Source organism: Rhipicephalus microplus, chromosome 4 (genome assembly GCF_043290135.1).
Source record: "Rhipicephalus microplus isolate Deutch F79 chromosome 4, USDA_Rmic, whole genome shotgun sequence".
Taxonomy (NCBI): domain Eukaryota; kingdom Metazoa; phylum Arthropoda; class Arachnida; order Ixodida; family Ixodidae; genus Rhipicephalus; species Rhipicephalus microplus.
Genome location: NC_134703.1, coordinates 1,395,122 through 1,413,160, shown reverse-complemented (window position 1 = coordinate 1,413,160; position 18,039 = coordinate 1,395,122). Strand labels below are relative to the sequence as shown.

General features: G+C 44.8%; 1 protein-coding gene across 2 annotated transcripts in view; it reads left to right on the top strand.

Moving 5' to 3' along the window:
- The window catches only part of LOC119185211 (uncharacterized), a 137,071-nt gene extending 133,781 nt beyond the window's left edge, over positions 1–3,290 (top strand). For both annotated transcript variants that reach the window (XM_075892099.1, XM_075892098.1), the window contains exons 2-3: positions 1,070–1,219; positions 2,482–3,290. In XM_075892099.1, coding sequence (XP_075748214.1) covers positions 1,070–1,219; positions 2,482–2,652 — 321 coding nt within the window. In that variant the 3' untranslated portion in view covers positions 2,653–3,290. The remainder of the gene's footprint in view (positions 1–1,069; positions 1,220–2,481) is intronic.
- The last annotated feature ends 14,749 nt before the right edge of the window (positions 3,291–18,039 follow it).

Below are 18,039 nucleotides of genomic sequence, written 5' to 3'. Positions count from 1 at the left end.
CGCATCCTGCGGCGCCTACAGACAAATACGCTACTCTGTCCAGCCATACTAAAATATTACAACCCTAAAATAAGTGGGCAGTGCCAGTACTGTGGGGAAGTGGCCAACACTTACCATATGGTCTGGGCCTGCCAAATGAACCCAAAATTAACCCCCTTTCCCAACCCCACCAAAGAGGACTGGGAGACGACCCTACTCAATGGCTCCACACTAGAGGAACAGCGAACTCTAGTGCAGCGGGCTCAGGTGGCGGCCTCGACTAATGACGTCCCGAACTAGGGATGTCAACCAGCCCGGTGGGGATAAGGGCTATCTGGCACAGCCAGCATCAATAAAGATTTTTTTTCCTCCTCGCGTCGGAGCTCGCGTTTTGTAAGCGTAGCATCGCTTGTCCATCCTGCCCTCTTATAAAGAAGAGACGCGCACATCGCGTTCTATTCTGACCCTGTCATTTGCTCCAGAGGGAGCGTGGCTACGACGGCAGGATGGATGGACAAGGCTCAAGCATAAATTGCTAGTTCCTGAAATGCGCTAACAAATACCCAGGTCGTTAGGTTGCCGAGTCTGAGATTATTGGTTGTGGTGGCCACATCGTATATAGCTGTAAAGGGTGGCGCCAAAACTAGGCCAGACAGGAGCAAATCTGTAATGTGAGTTTCATAATGTGTCTGTGCGTGCGTGTCTGTGTGCGTGCACGCGTGTATGTGCGTGCGTGTGTGTGTTTAAGGCAGAGAAAGATTTGTTTTTACCACGTGCACCTATTATCATGTCCAAAAACAACGCTTATGATCAGGGAGGCTACTACGCAGATAGTACGGGATAATTCAACATGCGTTGTATTTACTGTTTGTTCCTTGGGGGAGTATAGTGGCAGAATCCCATGTAACATTAACAAGGCTTCTTACGTTGCCGGCAAGTTGTGAGCAGGCATATAATAAAACGTAAATGCTTCATGGAACTCATAATTAGGTTAATCGTGAAGCAAACATTCGTTTTGTTGTGATTTATCCTAATGCGTTTGTTCAACTTGCCACGCCATGATATCACATGCCCATATTTGTAATCGCAGATTATCTTCGATGCATTATTTCGTGGTGACTGCTCTCTGGAGGCGAGAGGAATAGATGCCATGACACCAGACTGTAAAAACTGGTGGACTCCCACAGCTCAGTATTACTACAAGCAAGCAAGTCGGTGCCCCACAACTGAGCCTCCGGAGGTAAGATACCATATTTCACCTCAACGAGTTTGCGCCTTCTCAGCTTAGAGACTGAACGACAGTGAACCAATGTGTTTAATAAATATAGTGTTTTGGCGTAAGTTAAAAAGGGACGAGGCGTGTGTTTAGTTTATTCGAGGCGTTCATAAGGACGTCTGTTTGATTTATTATTACTCACTGATGAGATTATAACACTATTATTCAGCGTATTACAGACTGAAGAAATTGAAAGAGGCAGTATTTTTCACAGTAGTCAGATTTAGGTTACTACGCACATCCAAAGACAGTCAGTACAGTGGCGAACACCATGTCTCCCCTCTATGGGGTGCTATTAAAGTTTATGCTAACGTTGTGCATGCATCAAGAACTACGACAAAATACCGGTCTCCACCGATAGCATACGATAACAAAAGCTCGCGAATTTCGTAGATGCGCTCGAGATATCACTTTGTTCACACGAGGGGTCTATTTCATTCAACCTCGCAAGAGCTTTTCTTTTCCCAATCTTTCAAGTGGTAAATAAGATTGGTTGGCTTCCGATCAACGACAAACTAAGGGATGCCTCTAACAAAATCAATAAATTATGATCATCTGCAGTTCGAATAACTCCTTTATAAAAAATGTAGCCTAAAAAGCTATGAGTGCTTGACGTCGGGCGCAGCGGTTCAAAGACCGAGATGCGAGGGAAATTGTATGTACGTAATTCCAGACACGCACGATGAATTGACAGCCATTATTGTTATGAGATAGATCCCGTGCAAACTTATAGACTTGATTCATTTACATTAATCAAAGTTGTAACTATTTCTACGAAGCCACGTTTGACTTTAGCAGCCTGTCATTGGATTCTAAACGACACCACTGTCCGAAGTCGAACTTAATCTATGAGAAGTGTAACAAAGCTTCTGTGGCTTCTTTTTGGCATGTGTCACGGCAATAGAGCATGCCCTTCTACTGACCTCAAGTCCGAGAAAAGTTTAAGCTGTTTATGACTAGTGCAGCCGGCATGACGCTGCAGAAATCAGGCAACCTGTACTACTCATGCCCGGCCCACTAAACGATATGAATGTAAGATTTGATGCAGCTTCGCGAAGACTTCTTAAACGATACAAATGGTGCTAGTACAAAATACAAACATGGTACCATTAGCTCCGCTACTTCACAACGAGATTTTAAGGAGCCTTCACAATGTTAAGTTGATGAAGTTACAACCCTTGTTTTTGTAAAGTAAAAATTAACTCTTTTATTGCCTTCTTTTTCAGCTCGGTGAGGACTACGCATTCATTCCCAACCTGAATATTGACTCGGACTTCTTGCATGTGCTGGCTGCGACGTCGGCATCCTACGAAGCCTTGCGTGTTTTCCCGCGTCGCAGAGAAATCGCGTGCTGCCCACGCTCAACTATACAGCAGAACAACTGTTCTTTGTGGTGAACTGTGCTTTACGTTGTTGTGATGACAAAGCTAACCGTGCTGCCGACGACAACTTATTTTGCGAAGCTGACATCTCCTTCTGCGCAATGTCATCCGGCTGCAACAGCGTTGCCAAGCGGATGCCCGAGTTTGCCGCAGCCTTTCACTGTGCCGCAGGATCCAAGATGAACCCACGTGACTCGTGTGCGTTTTGACCACTGCTTGCCTTCTGGGACATTCGAACAAGTGCCTAAGACAGAAGTGATTGGGGGGCTAGTTCTCGATATTATGGCAGTTCTTCTATTCGTGTTAGGTTACTTTCTCGACATGTCGTTATTACGGTCAAATGGCCAATATTCGCTTTGTTTGCGCATTACGATGGAGTAATATTGATTACTTTGTTAAGTGTTCTTCAGTTCAGTTTACTTGAGTGCGCATGCTAATGACACGATGACTTGAAGTTATGATTACGAAGATTACGATTTGTGTGTACACAGAGTTGTCCGGAGATTTTGTTCTGTGTTCAAGACGACCCAGTTAGTTTGTGTACGGTATTCAGACTTATGTATTTATTACACAGAAGCTTTCTTCATTTCAGTCATTACAAACTACAATGACTGCACGTCGTAAAAATCAATAAAGAATAACAAAGGCTGCAATTTGTATTCGCGATTACCACGTTTGTACACAGGTCGCTTATGCGTCTTATATTGCACCAGCTTACAGAACATCCTGGTTATTAGAAATGTTTCTCATATGAATTGATTGCATGGGAAAAAGGCAAGTAATAAAATTACGCACACGAAATAGGCGCCTTCAATTTGCCTATGTGCAATATTGAGGAAAATTCAAGAGATCTCCTTTTTATTTCGCTTATTAAAGTTCTAAACACATGTAAACATTTATAGGGCATTCTGCTTATTAGAGATGTTGCACCATTCATTTCAATCACACGTACAAATCCGTAACACATTCATGGCACAGAAAAACGATATATATATATATATATATATATATATATATATATATATATATATATATATATATATATATATATATATATCAGACAAATTTAAGACAAAAAACTCAGGAAGACGCCGGCGCATGGAATCGAACGTGGGACCTCTGATGCGTGAGTGCGAGGTGTTGACCACAAAGCCACGAATGATCACCTCTTTGCCAAGCAAAATGGCAAGCGTTTTATATCTACCATTTGCCTTGAGTGACGGGTGATTGGGTGTGGGGAACTATCATGTTTTCAGCATCAGTGTAGCCAGGTTATAACGTAGTCGGCGGGAATTTCACATTACTTCACTATAACTACTTTTTCTTCATATATGGATTCTAAAAAATCAAACATTATGTACACCAAGAAAAAAATTTATTTACTCTTTCTGAAAATAGCAATCAAGGGTCTGTTGCAAGCGTTTCAGGAGCGCGAGTTTCAGTACATGGTGCTCAACGTTTTCCAATGTATCGCAAGGGCCCGGTTCGGAACACAAGTACATCCGCTGCGTGTCGACAGCTGCTCCGGCAGTCCCAGGCTGAGGCGGACCATTGTCGTCGTCACCTTCGCCTTCCGAAGAACAGCTATCTGCGGCTGTTCCCTTTTTGGATGTGCTAGCGGTGAGTTCATCGGTGGTGAGCCACTTTCTTGCGACGAAGTCTTGATCTGCCATGGCGAAGTTCACATAATCCAGCCCGCTGGGGACAAGGCTTGCGTTGCCCGCGGCCTCATACAGCTGCCCTAAGCTCGTCACTGTCGCGGCACTATCCACTGAAGCAGTATCAATGTCTGCTTCTGCTGTCATTTCTTCAGCAGCGCTGCTTCCTTGCGAAAAATCTGCTTTCTCGAAGCAGTGAAGAATGGTCTCGGACTTCAGGTTCCACCAGGCTCCACTTGCGAAAAATATCGCCTTTACTAGCGGCACCTTCAGTTCGGCGGCGTTGTCGGCTGTACGGATGTCCATGAGCAGACGCTCGATGACACGGCGGCGATAATGCACTTTGAATTTCGCTATCACTCCTTGGTTCATCGGCTGCATCTTGGCGGTTGTTTCAGAGGCAAAAAAAGCACCCCGACAGCACTCACATGTGCTTTAACATAATGTGCGCTGCAATTGTTCAGCAAAAGCAGCACTTGCGCTTCTTCACGGTCATTTCCCTATCAAAGTCTGTCAGCCACCTCCGGGATATCTCCCCCATCATCAACGCCTTTTCATTGTTTGTGTATGCGACAGGCATCGACAGCACCTTGGTGAAGCCCCGCGGTCTCTTAGCCTTGCGGATGACCAATAGCGGCCTCTTGTCGGAGTCGTGCATGTATGTTTGCACACACCAACAATGTGATGCCATTTTTGCTTTTCTTCCTCCCCACGCACTAATCAGTCTTCGCCGCGAGAGTTTTTGCAGGCAACAGCTGAAAGAACAGACCTGTTTCATCAGCATTGTAAATATTTATTTCGGTGTACGTATCAAGAATGCGGCTCCTGCGCTTCACCTTCCAACGCTGGAGACCGTCCTCGTCAACGGATGCGCGCTTCAGCGACAATGCTCTTGCCTGTGATTCCATGGTGGTCTTTAAATTGCTGCAACCATACGTTGCCTGGGTTGAAGTTCTCGTGGCCGAGAGCAAACCCGAGGCGTCTGGCCTGCGCGAGCAGGATCGTCCCATTGAGCGCGACGTTCTTAGCACGATCGCCTACAAACCATTTGCAGAGCGCCGCTTCAAAATCTCCTAAAGTGGCAGAAAGGATCCGCTTCCATTCCCCGCTGCCAACGTCATGGTCCAAGGCGGCATCAATTTTGCTTGAATTTTTAAAGAAATGTTGCCAAAATTGACTGTGCTATGCGGTACTTCCGTGCGATGTCGGTCTTCTGAATTTTCTGCCGAACTTGATCCAAAATGGCAAGTTTCACTTTGAGAGAGAGCACTTTTCATTTGGTCGCCCATGAGGCGGTCGTTCCGGGTATTGCTTGACATGGGTAGGCCTAGCTGCAGCCGCGGCAAGGCAAAGCGCGCTACGATAATACGCTCTTCACCAGTGAATACATAGAGACAGCACGATCGAACGAATATTTCTGCCGCTCAAGAGTGGTCAACTCCAAGTGTGCTGCGATAATTCACCTGTGAACAGAGACACAACACACCATGTGCGCACGGCTGCTTCTGCTGCTAAGACACAACTGACTAAACACATTGAACCAAAGAACGGCTTTGTGTGCGACTGCTCTGCACGCAGCCGCTGCGCCCACAAAACACCTCTGCTCCTCTGGCGGACCACCGCAGCCAGGTTTATAAGGCACGTGCACGGCACATAATTAGGTAGGCTTAGCTTGTGGTGCCATGCCGTGGAAGAAAAGCCATTCAGGAGAGCAACAACTTCGCTTTTTCACAAAATGAGGCACCCCAAGCGGAACCGGTCTAGAGTTACTGTTTCACAGTATATTACTGTTTTGCAGTAATGTCCCTGTTTCGTAGTATACTCCTTCATGTACTTCGTTTTTTTTTCTTTTTGTTTTATTTTTTTTCTAGCTTGTGTTGTGTTAATTATTCATGCCCAATTATTGTTCTAGGCCTTCATGAAAGGCACGTAGTATGCAACAAAATAAATAAATAATATTAGTTTGTTGCGTAGGTGAAATAAAAAAATAGATATAGAATGAAAAAAGCTGACTCTGAATAAAACTTTTGCGACGCTATTTTGTCAATATGTGATGCAAGAGCAACCATTATGAAAAAAATAAATGCGTGAATCGAAAAAAAACTATATTCAGGTTTTGTCGGGTTTCGAACAATGGACACAAAGCAGTGAGCTCACCTCAGTGCCCACTGGGTTAGAGGCGGATTATGCCGGTCCAGCGAAGCCTAGGACTTCATTGCGGCGGCAATTAAAAAAAAATATAAACGACAAACTCTGGCTCCGCGAAAAAATATTGCGGCCGTCCGTTCATCCCTCTCTGAAGTAAGACGAAGAACTGTGAAAAAGTACATATGTAAAGCAGTAAAAAAAAAAAAACTGCAGGTTTACTGAGTTTTGAAGCTGCTACACGATGCTTGCAGTGCCGTTGCACTACCGACAGGGCTACAAGCGAAGGCGTGAGACGGTTGAGTATATCCGAACCCTATGACAAGGGGCGGAAACTCTCTATACCTGCCATGTATTCGCTCTCGGCAGTGGCAGCGCCATTTTACCACTGGCGGTTGCAGGTAGTAAAATAAATCCCAAATGAAAAACTTATTTAATGACGTCATTGGTCAGTTCCCCAAATAGAGGGAAAGGCTTAAAAATTGAGAGGAGGGGGCTGCCACGGAACCCTTCCTTTCCCCCTTCGCATGCAAGCGGAATGCACTCGTGTCTTATTTCAGGTCCGCTGGTCCAACGCCCACTCTATTTTATCAATGCCAGCAAGATGCGCCCAATCAAGTCATTCACAAACCTCTCCATTAGTCTTTTCCAGTTCTCGCCCATGGCCTAGCCTTCGCTTGTGCTTTGCTGTAATGGGGGAGGGAGGCCCCTCATGCAGTGCCTCACGACGGAAACCATATGAAGTATTTTTTCGTTTAGCCATGCACAGATCCGTGGGGTAGCGTCTTGCATTCCTCGTATTCACCATGTTATCGGTCGCGCTGCCTCTGTAAATTGTATGGTGTTTTGAGATAGCGCGTCGCCGTTCGTGGCTCTATGCGGGCAACCAATGGGGAAGCGTCACTGCAACGTTTTCCTGCTTGCCGGTGCGGTGCGCCATGATGCGGTTGCGGCGTTGCTTCGAACCACAAAAAAGGAGCACGAATAAACAAATTTGACAGACGTTCCATATTGTTGTAGGAAGCACGTCTTTCGCATCTCCGGAAGCAAGCGATCGGAAGCACGTGTGGTGCAAGCAGTGTGACTCCTCATGCAGCGTCGCATCATGACCATTACCTGAACTAAGGTGGGCTGGCCGCTCCCATTAGTAAGCACGCGTTTGCGCTGGAATTGAAAGAATTAAAGGAGGCGTTGGCTGGCACCATGGGCAATGCAGTCATATAACTTGGTTAATCTTTTTCTATAAATTTTGTTCATGTTTTCTGAGGAGGTGAAAGTTAAGTTGGCTGATGACGCTGGCTGAAGTTAAGCTGGCTGAAATAAGACGAGACTCAACCGACACAAATGAAATGCACTCTTTATTGCATGTTTCGTATAAAAAACAGGTACTTACACGTTGTGTAAAGGTGTCGATTCATACAGGCAGATTTTATTTAGAACTGACATATGAACATAAGGAGCAAACGTTGAACCCAGAATATTCGAACCAATGCGAAAATCAGCAACAGTCACGAGTAGACCATGTCGTATTTGAATTAATCACGTTTGTTATGACGGCACGCATAGTTTTCTTACAGAACTTTACTACCAAACAAGGCCGAAGTTCAGAGGAGCGGAGAAGCTTCAAAGGATCAGAAGTTTTTCGAGAAAGATTGTCGTTTGAAACAGTGTTTTGGCACGTTTACTAGTCTTAGTTAGGGCAACAGTGTTGCCTTGACGAAGAAAAGTGCGCTACTCAAAACGTTGACTCTATCAACTTTTTAAATACTTTTTAGAAGCATTTAGTCCATCACGTGTATTTGAGTCCCACTATTAGAAGTAAAGACTCAAAAGTTCTAAACCACGGCTGCAAGAACTTCATGAGCAGCCTATAGTTACTTCATTTCGTTTCAACTACACGCCAATAGTAAAAGAAAGAAAAACTATGTAGCTGTGCCAACTCCAATTCAAGCCTTTTACTAAATGCATTTTTGCGACAGCAGCTTGGCTGCTTTCTTCATTCAATAGTCAAGTGACACTGCACTTCTGTCAGTCCAGTCAGGTTTGCAGAAAACTTAATTTATTCATATATACTCATGCAAAATCATTAACTTCTCAAACAATGGTTCTAAATTTTTGCGCTCATTCGTTGCCTCTAGGAGACCCTGAAAAATTTTCGCGGAACTATAAATCCCCGGATCAGCACACCGCATAGCAGCGCAAGACGTGTTACTCGATTAAGCCACCTTTAACGAATGCATGGTTGACTTATTCGGCTTAGCTGACTGCGGCTTCCGTTCTCGGCCCGCCACAACTTGCTGTCTTTATCTGTCCTGTAGCTAACGCGCCAACCGAGCGAGATAACTGAGCGCGATCCAACTTCTAATATCGCTGACTGAGGGGCGAAAAGAAGCGAAGGAAAGTGCTACGAAAGCATGTCAATCACTTCCCGCGCTTCGCCGTTATTTAAAATCATATACAGAATGAAGAAGAACAAAATGCATTTAAAAAAAAGAGAAGTTTTCAGAGAGGTATCGATTTTTTTATTTGTAAAAACTTGTTAATGCCAATAAATGTGAACATTCACATCAACATTACTCCACTCAACCAGATCTTAGGATGCCCAGCAACCGCTACGAGCGTGCATGACCTTTCGAACAAAAACTAGCGCTGAGTGTCCGGGGCCTGCCCATTACTTCACTGCACAGATGAATAAAAACAATAAATGTAAAAATCGAAGTGGTGACTCCACTGAACGCAATTGCAGCCGGTCCTTCACCACTCTGTGACGTTATAGCCATCACTGTGAAAAAAGAAATCTGCAAAACGGGGGAAAATGCAGCCTTCGTTGATTTTTGTATCTACGACACCACATTCATGAGGCCATTGCTCCAAAGCTCCTCTTAAAGTCGTTACTATTCATAATACTATTGCGTCAAGACTGGTCCAACTCACGCGATCAAGTAAGTCGCTAAGCAATTCAACGCAAATGACCGCTTTGGTCGCAAAACAACGCCTTGGCTCAGTCGCAAGCTGCTGGGTTTGCTCGCAAAGCTGCGATAGGGTCACATGCGCACATTGATGAAGTCAGCGTATTTCGTGGGTCAACGGGGATGAGAGCACTGGGTCTTCTACTATTAACGATGAGAACGATGAGTGGCACACGGATTTGCCTAATCTTCGTGCTTTTGGCTCAAAACGCACTCGTGCCTTTGTTTATTGTTGCGTCTTGCGTTTTGCTCGAAAACAAACACTAAATTCCTGTTTTATTTGTGAGCCGATCATAACTAACGAGCCTAAAAATCAAAGGTGGTTGGGTAGTGATCTGGAACTACTGAACATTTGCTGAACTTTGTCTTGCGTAGAAGTGGCCCAAGCTACGTGGAGCCTAATGGAGGCATATGGACAAAGCTTAAATAGATCCCTGCACTACCCATGATTCTGCCGCTGTTTTAAGAGCCTTGCCTTGCAGCACCCATAGACACTAGCGCCAGAGTTCCCTTTAGTGTATTATTAGAAGCGAAGCTCCTCGGGATCTCATCCCACCGTCGAAGCTCCCCACCAAATTTCCCCTCCTCTACTTGTTTCTTTCACACACTGTCTTTATACCTTCCTTCTCCTCACAAAATGGCGAGGGCGTGAAACCATCGCTTCGCTCTGTCATCTTTGACCCCAGGGATTTTTCGGGGTTCCACTTCGCACCTTGGTTGGTTCATTGCGTAGGCTGGCTCACACTGTGCGGCTCGCGCCGCAAACTCACTCGCTCAGTTGTTCCCGCCATTAAGCGCAGCACACGCTCTTTCCAACCACTCTCCACTGTAACCGTCTTCATGAAAGCCAGCAGCAAGTTCAGGCGCATAGTCGTTTGAATCCCATTTCTTAGAAGCTTCGCTCATCGGTTTTAGTCGTACATGGATCAGCTGCTAGTTTTTCGAAACTCATGAATGAGAGCTACATGAGAGCGGATGTGAAAAATTTTGTGTCGACAGGTAAAATAATTAAGCAGGTGTGAACGTCGGTCACCTTTAGTCGCTTTTTTTGGTCGCCACTCGCGAAAGGGTGCGCCCCCGTTGCAAGATGGAGGTGTGAATAAACCTTTACTGACTAAACTGAAAATGGATGCCTGAGAAGTCTGAATTTGCCGTCATCCTATGAAAACGCAGCACTGGTAATTTGATAGAAAAACGAAAACAAGAAGTTCACACTATTCGGGTAAAACCTAAATAACGGTGAAGTTGCTCGATGTTAAGGATTTAGGGGCGCTCTTGGCTGATCCTAGGTTTTTCTTGGGTGTCGACAGAGTCGACTCAAAGCATGGCCGTTCATAGACAATGCAAGAATGTCTTAACTGCAGCGCCAAAACCTAACGCAAAATCACAGCTCTGCCCCCCTCCCCCCTTCACCTCTGCTTGCGGCGCAGACCTTTCGTCCCTTGTACTCGGCTCGTGCGACACTGGACAAACGTGCCGCGATGACTGCGGACTGTCTCCACCTGTGGGCATGGCTTAACAGTGGCTGCTCATTAGTGTATGCGTGGCTAGGCGATATTAAACTGAGGTGGTGCGCAACTGTGGCTGTATTATTGATAAGGTATGGCACGGTGAGTTTTTCACAGACACGTGATGCTTTACCTATAGAGCTTCAAGATATTAAGGTTTTATTCAAATGCTCCCTTATGCAGAGCGGACATGAGAACTGGACGTGTTTGGCTGAACGACCAGCTTGTTGGTTATCTATTGCATCTGATGTATAGTGATAAATTATAGTTATAGCTATAGTCGTAAGTTCAAGAATATCTAAAACTTCATTGTTGACAGGAACATGAAGTTGTGAAGAATGCGCTTTGGTAGGTGACCACTGCTTAGTGTTGCGTGCGTGTGTCATGTGTGTTCTTCTCTGCCCCGTCCTGTATGTGCTATACATTGTATGCTATGATCCCGGAAAGTACATTCGCACTTTCCAAACATGGAATTCGAAGCAAGCTTTTGTATGACCGCAGGATGAAGTTTTCGTTAGGCCGCTCTTGACGTCCAGGAGAGCTAGACCTGAGAAAAACATCGTGGTGGTGCCAAGGGAAGCCAAGTGCTAGTAAAGACTGCTACCACAAGCTTTCCTATGAGAAAACTGTAAGGTTATTGATCACTTGGACAGCTTCCAGGAAACAGTTCAGTTCAATTTTCTTTTTGTTTTTATCAAAGGTACGATACTCACGAACTTTCTGGTGAACTCCATGTCACCAATAAGGCCATGCAATATCATGAACGAACCGTTGAGCATGTAAGCGAAGCTCAGATAGTGTATCATCTGGTAGCGTCCGTGCAGGCTCATGTTTCCCCCGTTCAACATCAAAAGTATTGCGAAGGCCAGGATCTGTAAAAATAAAGCACCATGTTGAGCTGTTTAACGCTGATGATAATTTTACGTGCGTGACAGCAATTTTCAATAAAACTTGTCATAACATACTTTTGAGGTCAACTGAAGCTTCATTATTGTAGGGCACTTTAAACGGCGAAGAACTCGCCTTGGCAGGTGACCACTGATAGTTCACTTTTAAAAATTTGTATAGTAGTTTAATTAATACCCGGTAGATATTAGGTAGATATTACGCACTACCTCACCAAAGAAAAACTGGCCACCCTGGTGCATTATATGGCCACCACCTCCCACATGCATACGTCAATTAACTCACGGCCCTCAGTCCCCAGCGGCTGCGAAGCAAGTGACATGGCGGTAGTCAGATCTGCAACGTCGCAGAGGGTGCTAAGAAATTCTGGATCCGGACAGGCCGCCATTGGAACCTGAACTTGGCAACGTTTAACGCTAGAACCTTATGTAGTGAGGCAAGTCTGGCTGTACTATTAGAGGAGCCAGAGGGCATTAAATGGGATGTAATAGGGCGCAATGAGATTAGGAGGACAGATGAGGCCTATACCGTGCTACAGAACGGGCACGTCTTTTGCTATCGGGGCTTGGCTGACAGAAGAGAACTGGGATTGGGGTTTCTTATCCGCAGAAACATAGCTGGCAACATAGATGAGTACTATGTCATTATTAAAAAGGCGGTAGGTATCGTAATTAAACTCAATAAAAGGTACAAGATGAAGGTGGTACAGCCTTATGCGCCTACGTCCAGCCATGATAACGAGTCAGCTGAAAGCTTCCACGAAGACGTGGAATCGGCAATGAGTAAGGTAAAAACACAGTATACTATACTGGTGGGAGACTTCAATGCAAAAGTAGGGAAGAAACAGGCTGAAAACCAGGCAGTAGGAGATTATGGCATCGGTACTAGAAATGCCAGAGGGAAGCTACTAGTATAATTCGGAGAACGCAATAATTAACGGATTTCGAATACCTTCTACCAAAAGCTAGGGAACCGTAAGTGGACATGGAGGAGCCCTAATGGCGAAAGTAAGAACGAAATAGACTGTATACTGTGTGTACATCCAGGAATTGTGCAGGATGTGGAAGTACTCGGCAAGGTACGATGCAGTGACCGTAGAAAAGTACGGTCCTGAATCCGCCTAGACTTGAAGAAGGAACGACGGAAACTGATACGCAAGAAGCCAATCAATGAGCTGGCACTGAGACGGAAAGTACGGGAATTCAGAGTCTCGCTTCAGAACAGGTGCTCGGCTCTTATCGAGGAAAACAGCCTTAGCGTTGACGCAATGAAGGATAATGTAACGAGTATCATAACGGAGTGTGCAGTGGAAGTTTGAGGTACTGTAGTTAGACAGGACATTGGCAAGCTGTCCTAGGAAACAAAGAATCTCATTAAGATGCCTCAAAGCATGAAAGCCTCAAGTACAACAGACAAAATAGAATTGGTAGAGCTTTCAAAGTTGGTCGAAGGTATCCGATGTAAGAAGGTATAACATGGAAAGAATTGAACACGCTCTAAGGATCAGAGGAAGCTTCAAAGCAGTGAAGAATAAACATGGGATAGGCTTTCGCCTATCCCATTTATGCACTAAGGGACAAGGAAGGAAAAATAAGTACCAATATGATTCGGATAGCAAAATTAGCGCAGGAGTTTTACAAACATCTGCACAGTATCCAGCACAACCACGACCTTAATATAAGAACTAGCAGTAACCCAAATGACACCCGTCCCCCCCCCCCCCTGTATTATTAGAAGTCAGAAAAGCCTTACAGCGCATACAAAGAGGCAAAGCTGCTGGTGAGGACCAAGTAACATCAGATCTGGTGAAAGATGGAGGACAGATTGTGTTAGAAAAACCAGAGAAACTGTTTTTGAGATGTGTCCTGATAGGAAGAGTACCAGAGTTTTCATACTAACATCGTCCTAACACATAAGAAAGGAGATGACAAGGATTTGAAGAATTACAGGCCGATCAGCTTGCTCTCCGTAGTATACAAGCTCTTTACAAAGGTAATTGCTAACAGAGTTAAGAAAACATTAGATTCAATCAACCAAAGGAACAAGCAGGATTTCGAACAGGCTACTCAAAAATCGACCACATTCATACTATCAGTCAGGTAATAGAGAAATGCTCAGAATATAGCCAACCACTATACATAGCCTTCATAGATTATGATAAGGCGTTTGATTCTGTAGAAATATCAGCAGTAATGCAGACACTGCGCAATCAGGGCGTCTACGAAGCATATATAGACATCCTGGAAGAAATCTACATGGGATCAACTGCTATTATAGTGCTTCAAAAAGAAAGCAACAGAATACCAATCAAGAAGGGTGTAAGGCAAGGGGACACAGTCTCCCCAATGCTATTTACCGCGTGCTTACAGGAGGTTTTCCGAGGCCTAGAATGGGAACAGTTAGGGATAAGATTTAACGTAGAGTACCTTAGTAACCTGCGCTTCATCAATGACATTGCATTGCTGAGTAACTCAGGGGACGAATCGCAACTCATGATCACTGAGTTAGACAAGGAGAGCAGAAAAGTAGGTCTTAAGATCAATCTGCAGTAAAGGAAAGTAATGTACGAGAATTCCGGAAAAGAACAGCACCTTGAGATAGGTAATAGTGCACTTGAAGTTGCAAAAGACTATGTCTACTTAGGGCAGGTAATAACCGCAGAGGCGAACCACGAGACTGAAAAAACTAGACTAATGAGAATGGGGTGGAGCACTTTTGGCAAGCAGTCTCAAACAATGACAGGTAGATTGCCACTATCGCTCAAGAGGAAGGTATATAACAGCTGCATCTTGCCGGTACTTAGCTACGGAGCATCAAACTTGAGACTTAAATTGAGGACGACGCAGCGAGCAATGGAAAGGAAAATGGTAGGTGTAACCTTAAGAGACAAAAAGAGAGCAGAGTGGATTAGGGAATAAACCGGGGCTAAGGATATCATAGTTGAAATTAAGAAGAGGAAATGGACATGGGCTGGGCATGTAGCACGTATACAGGATAACCGCTGGTCATTAAGGGTAACTAACTGGATTCCTAGAGAAGGCGAGCGGGTTAGGGGGAGACAGAAGGTTAGGTAGGCAGATGAGATTAAGAAGTTTGCGGGTATAATTTGGCAGCAGCAAGCACAGGACCGAGCTGACTGGCGGAACATGGAAGAGGCCTTTGTCCTGCAGGGGACGTAGTCAGGCTGATGATGATGATGATGATTAGTTTTCAGTGGAAATCACCTTAATTCCCAATAGTACTCGTCTATCATTACGCTTACATTGGACCCCATCCTGCTTAGTACTATACATTCTCTCGTTATAGGCTGTTCGCTGCAATGAGTAAGCTGTTCCTGTGCTCGGCTGTTGGTCCAAAGGTCTCCGTTTAAATCCCGGCAGCGGCGGTCCCATTTACATGGTGTAAAAAGGCTGTGAAGCCCCGTCTACTGTGTGATATCAGTGCTCATCAAAGAACATTCGATGGTCGAAATTTCTTGATCTCTCCTATATGACGTCTCTCACAATCAAATCCTTCTTTCCGGACGTAATGCTCTGCACAATTATTGAATGATCTCTCGTTAGAGTCATGTTACGTATCACGAGCCGAACTTTGGCAAAAACTGGTCCATGGGAGGCGTACGCATAGGAGATGAAATCCTTAGATGCCCCGTCAAACGCGAGACTTGACCGTCAGAGGCAATAACTCATCACGTGATGACTAAAGACCAGATTTTTGGCAAAGGCCTGTTTTGTTTTTTCTCCCCCATCCCCCACTTTGATATATGAGCACAAATTAGTGGTTACAATTGAGTTTTATAGCATTTCCATAGCACCTATGAATGTCAATTTTCAGTATTGGGGACTATATGAACATGTTTCAGCACAGGGTCAATATGAACACGAATTTTCCCCCTGCGGTTGATTTGATTATATAATTTATGCACCTACCCTGGTTTCGCATTGGCTCCGTGATCGGCTCCCTTTTCACCAAGTGATGGAACCGTGCAGGACATCGTTATATGATGTCATATTATGACGTCATCACTAGATCCCGTCATTTGCTTAAAGGTGGGCCGATCATGGAGCCAATGCAAAAATGAGTAGGTGCAGGAATCTTTCTATTCCTCCGATCCGGGAGGCTGTGGTGAATCACGTTACGTGCAGAAAAGCTTTATGAACAGAGACGAACAATAAGAATGTGGTTTACACCTTCGTATCGACTAGGCGGATGGTTGAGGCACTCTGCGAGTTCATTTTCTTCTGCGGTCCCTTCAACGCATGTAGGCAGCTCACTAGTTTGATAATGCGCGTAACTTTGCACAAACTCTCCAGTGCAATAGTAGTGGTCATCATACCCACGAACCTTTGCGCCATTCCACGAGGCTCTAAACAAAAGCTTTTCTTCATTATTATTTTTTTTGCTGAGACTTAAGCTGTACGTTATTTACATCGGCTAAGAAGAACAGTTCGCTGTATCTTATAGTGTACCACGGCTTTTGCATACCACAAAATTATAGCGGATCTCTATCATTTGGAGTGATACAGAAGCTGATGGTGCGTAAACATGCAAACACATCGTCTCGATTGCGCCCACTGCTGGGAAAAAGTCTCTCTCATGATCCGCCGATCTACCCGACCCCGTGCCTTCTGCTGCAACGGTATACCAGCAAATTTCATCTCATCTTCTCATTGATGTGCTGCCTCCACCTCACTCATTTGCCTTTCTTTTAGATTCCAGTCTGTCACCCTTAATGACCATCAGTTATATTGACTACTTGCTATATGCCCCGCCCACGCCCATTTCTCCTTGACCTCGACTAGAGATGTCCCTACAACCGTTTGCTCCCTCAGCAGGCTCTGCTCTCTTCTCTACCCAGTTTTCTCCTAGACATCCTCGTCTAATTACCATAGATCGATGATTCCAGGCAGGAATTTGTGCAACGAAAGATCTTGTTATGCTGCTTTCTACATTATTTTCTCGTGTTGTAACGCGATAGCATTGGACAGCTCGTGCCGCAAAAATTCCGCCGTCGGTGTCAGCAGCGTTGGTTGTGAGCAGAAAATTCAGAATGAATCAAATAAAATAAATAATAAAACTTCCGGTCCCGTTATATATTCAACCCGGGCTGTTCGTGTGGCAATCAGGTGTCCTACCACAAAGCCACGATGTTATTTGCTGCGGCTTAGGAAAAAAAAAACGCTACATAAATGCCATGTAGTGGAAGGAGTCTTCTTAACGCATTTGGTTCGACAGGTGTCACGACCAAAACGAGCCCATTCGGTGATTTGTAGGCACATTTGGGAGGCCTTCAAACTACGTCAAAAAAGGCCGGGATAGTGCTGCCATCGTCGCTAAATACACATAGAAACTCTCAAACAGCTTTAAAAATGGACAACTATATCTATCTAGCGGAAAACATATCATGCCTTTCCAGAAGCGTTGATCAAGCAAACATCCAACGCTAGATAATGTGCTGCCATCTGCGAAGCACTGTGAGACTCTCTATAGCCTCCGAGATGGAGAGCGTGCGTCGTGTGTTTTGGAGTTCATGTGACTTTTGCTTTAGAACAAAAACATGTATGTACTATTTGCGCGCGCGTGCGCGCGTGTGTCTGTCTGCCACCTGTGAGACATTGTGAAAAACGTGTCTCGACTACAGAAGAGTGCCGTTCTAGCAAAGGGAAGTGGCCACGCTGGACAGTCACTGCATTACTATGAATACGTCGTGCCTGCGCGCGCGAGCACGTGTGCGTGTGTGTGCGTGTTTAGGAAAACATATTAAGTATGCACTTCGTGGTTGAAGGGCGCACTAGGGGCTGGACTTTGCTATCACACTCAACTTTCAAAGGCGAAGCTTAAGGGTTCTCCAGTTTTGTAGTCGTATTTACGTTCCTTCTTTTCAGCTTATGATTTCTTCATGCATATGAAAATCATTATTTAATCAAATGATTCAATAAATAAATAAGCTAATAAATAAATATATGAAGAAACCTATTTTGGCAGTCTCTGCTACATCTGGGTACAGGGCTGGTCTAAAGGTCGCCCGCCATACTTACACAGAAATACATGAACTAGGGGCCTGCGAACTTTTGACGCCTCCCTGTTAATATGCATTTGCTCAACTATTGTTTATTATACGTGCAGTTTTTGCCACAGACAAGCCAGTGATCACGCTAAAGACTTCCGCTGATAAAAACATCGCAGTTTTCTCAGTTAATGGCTCACAGCTGAATA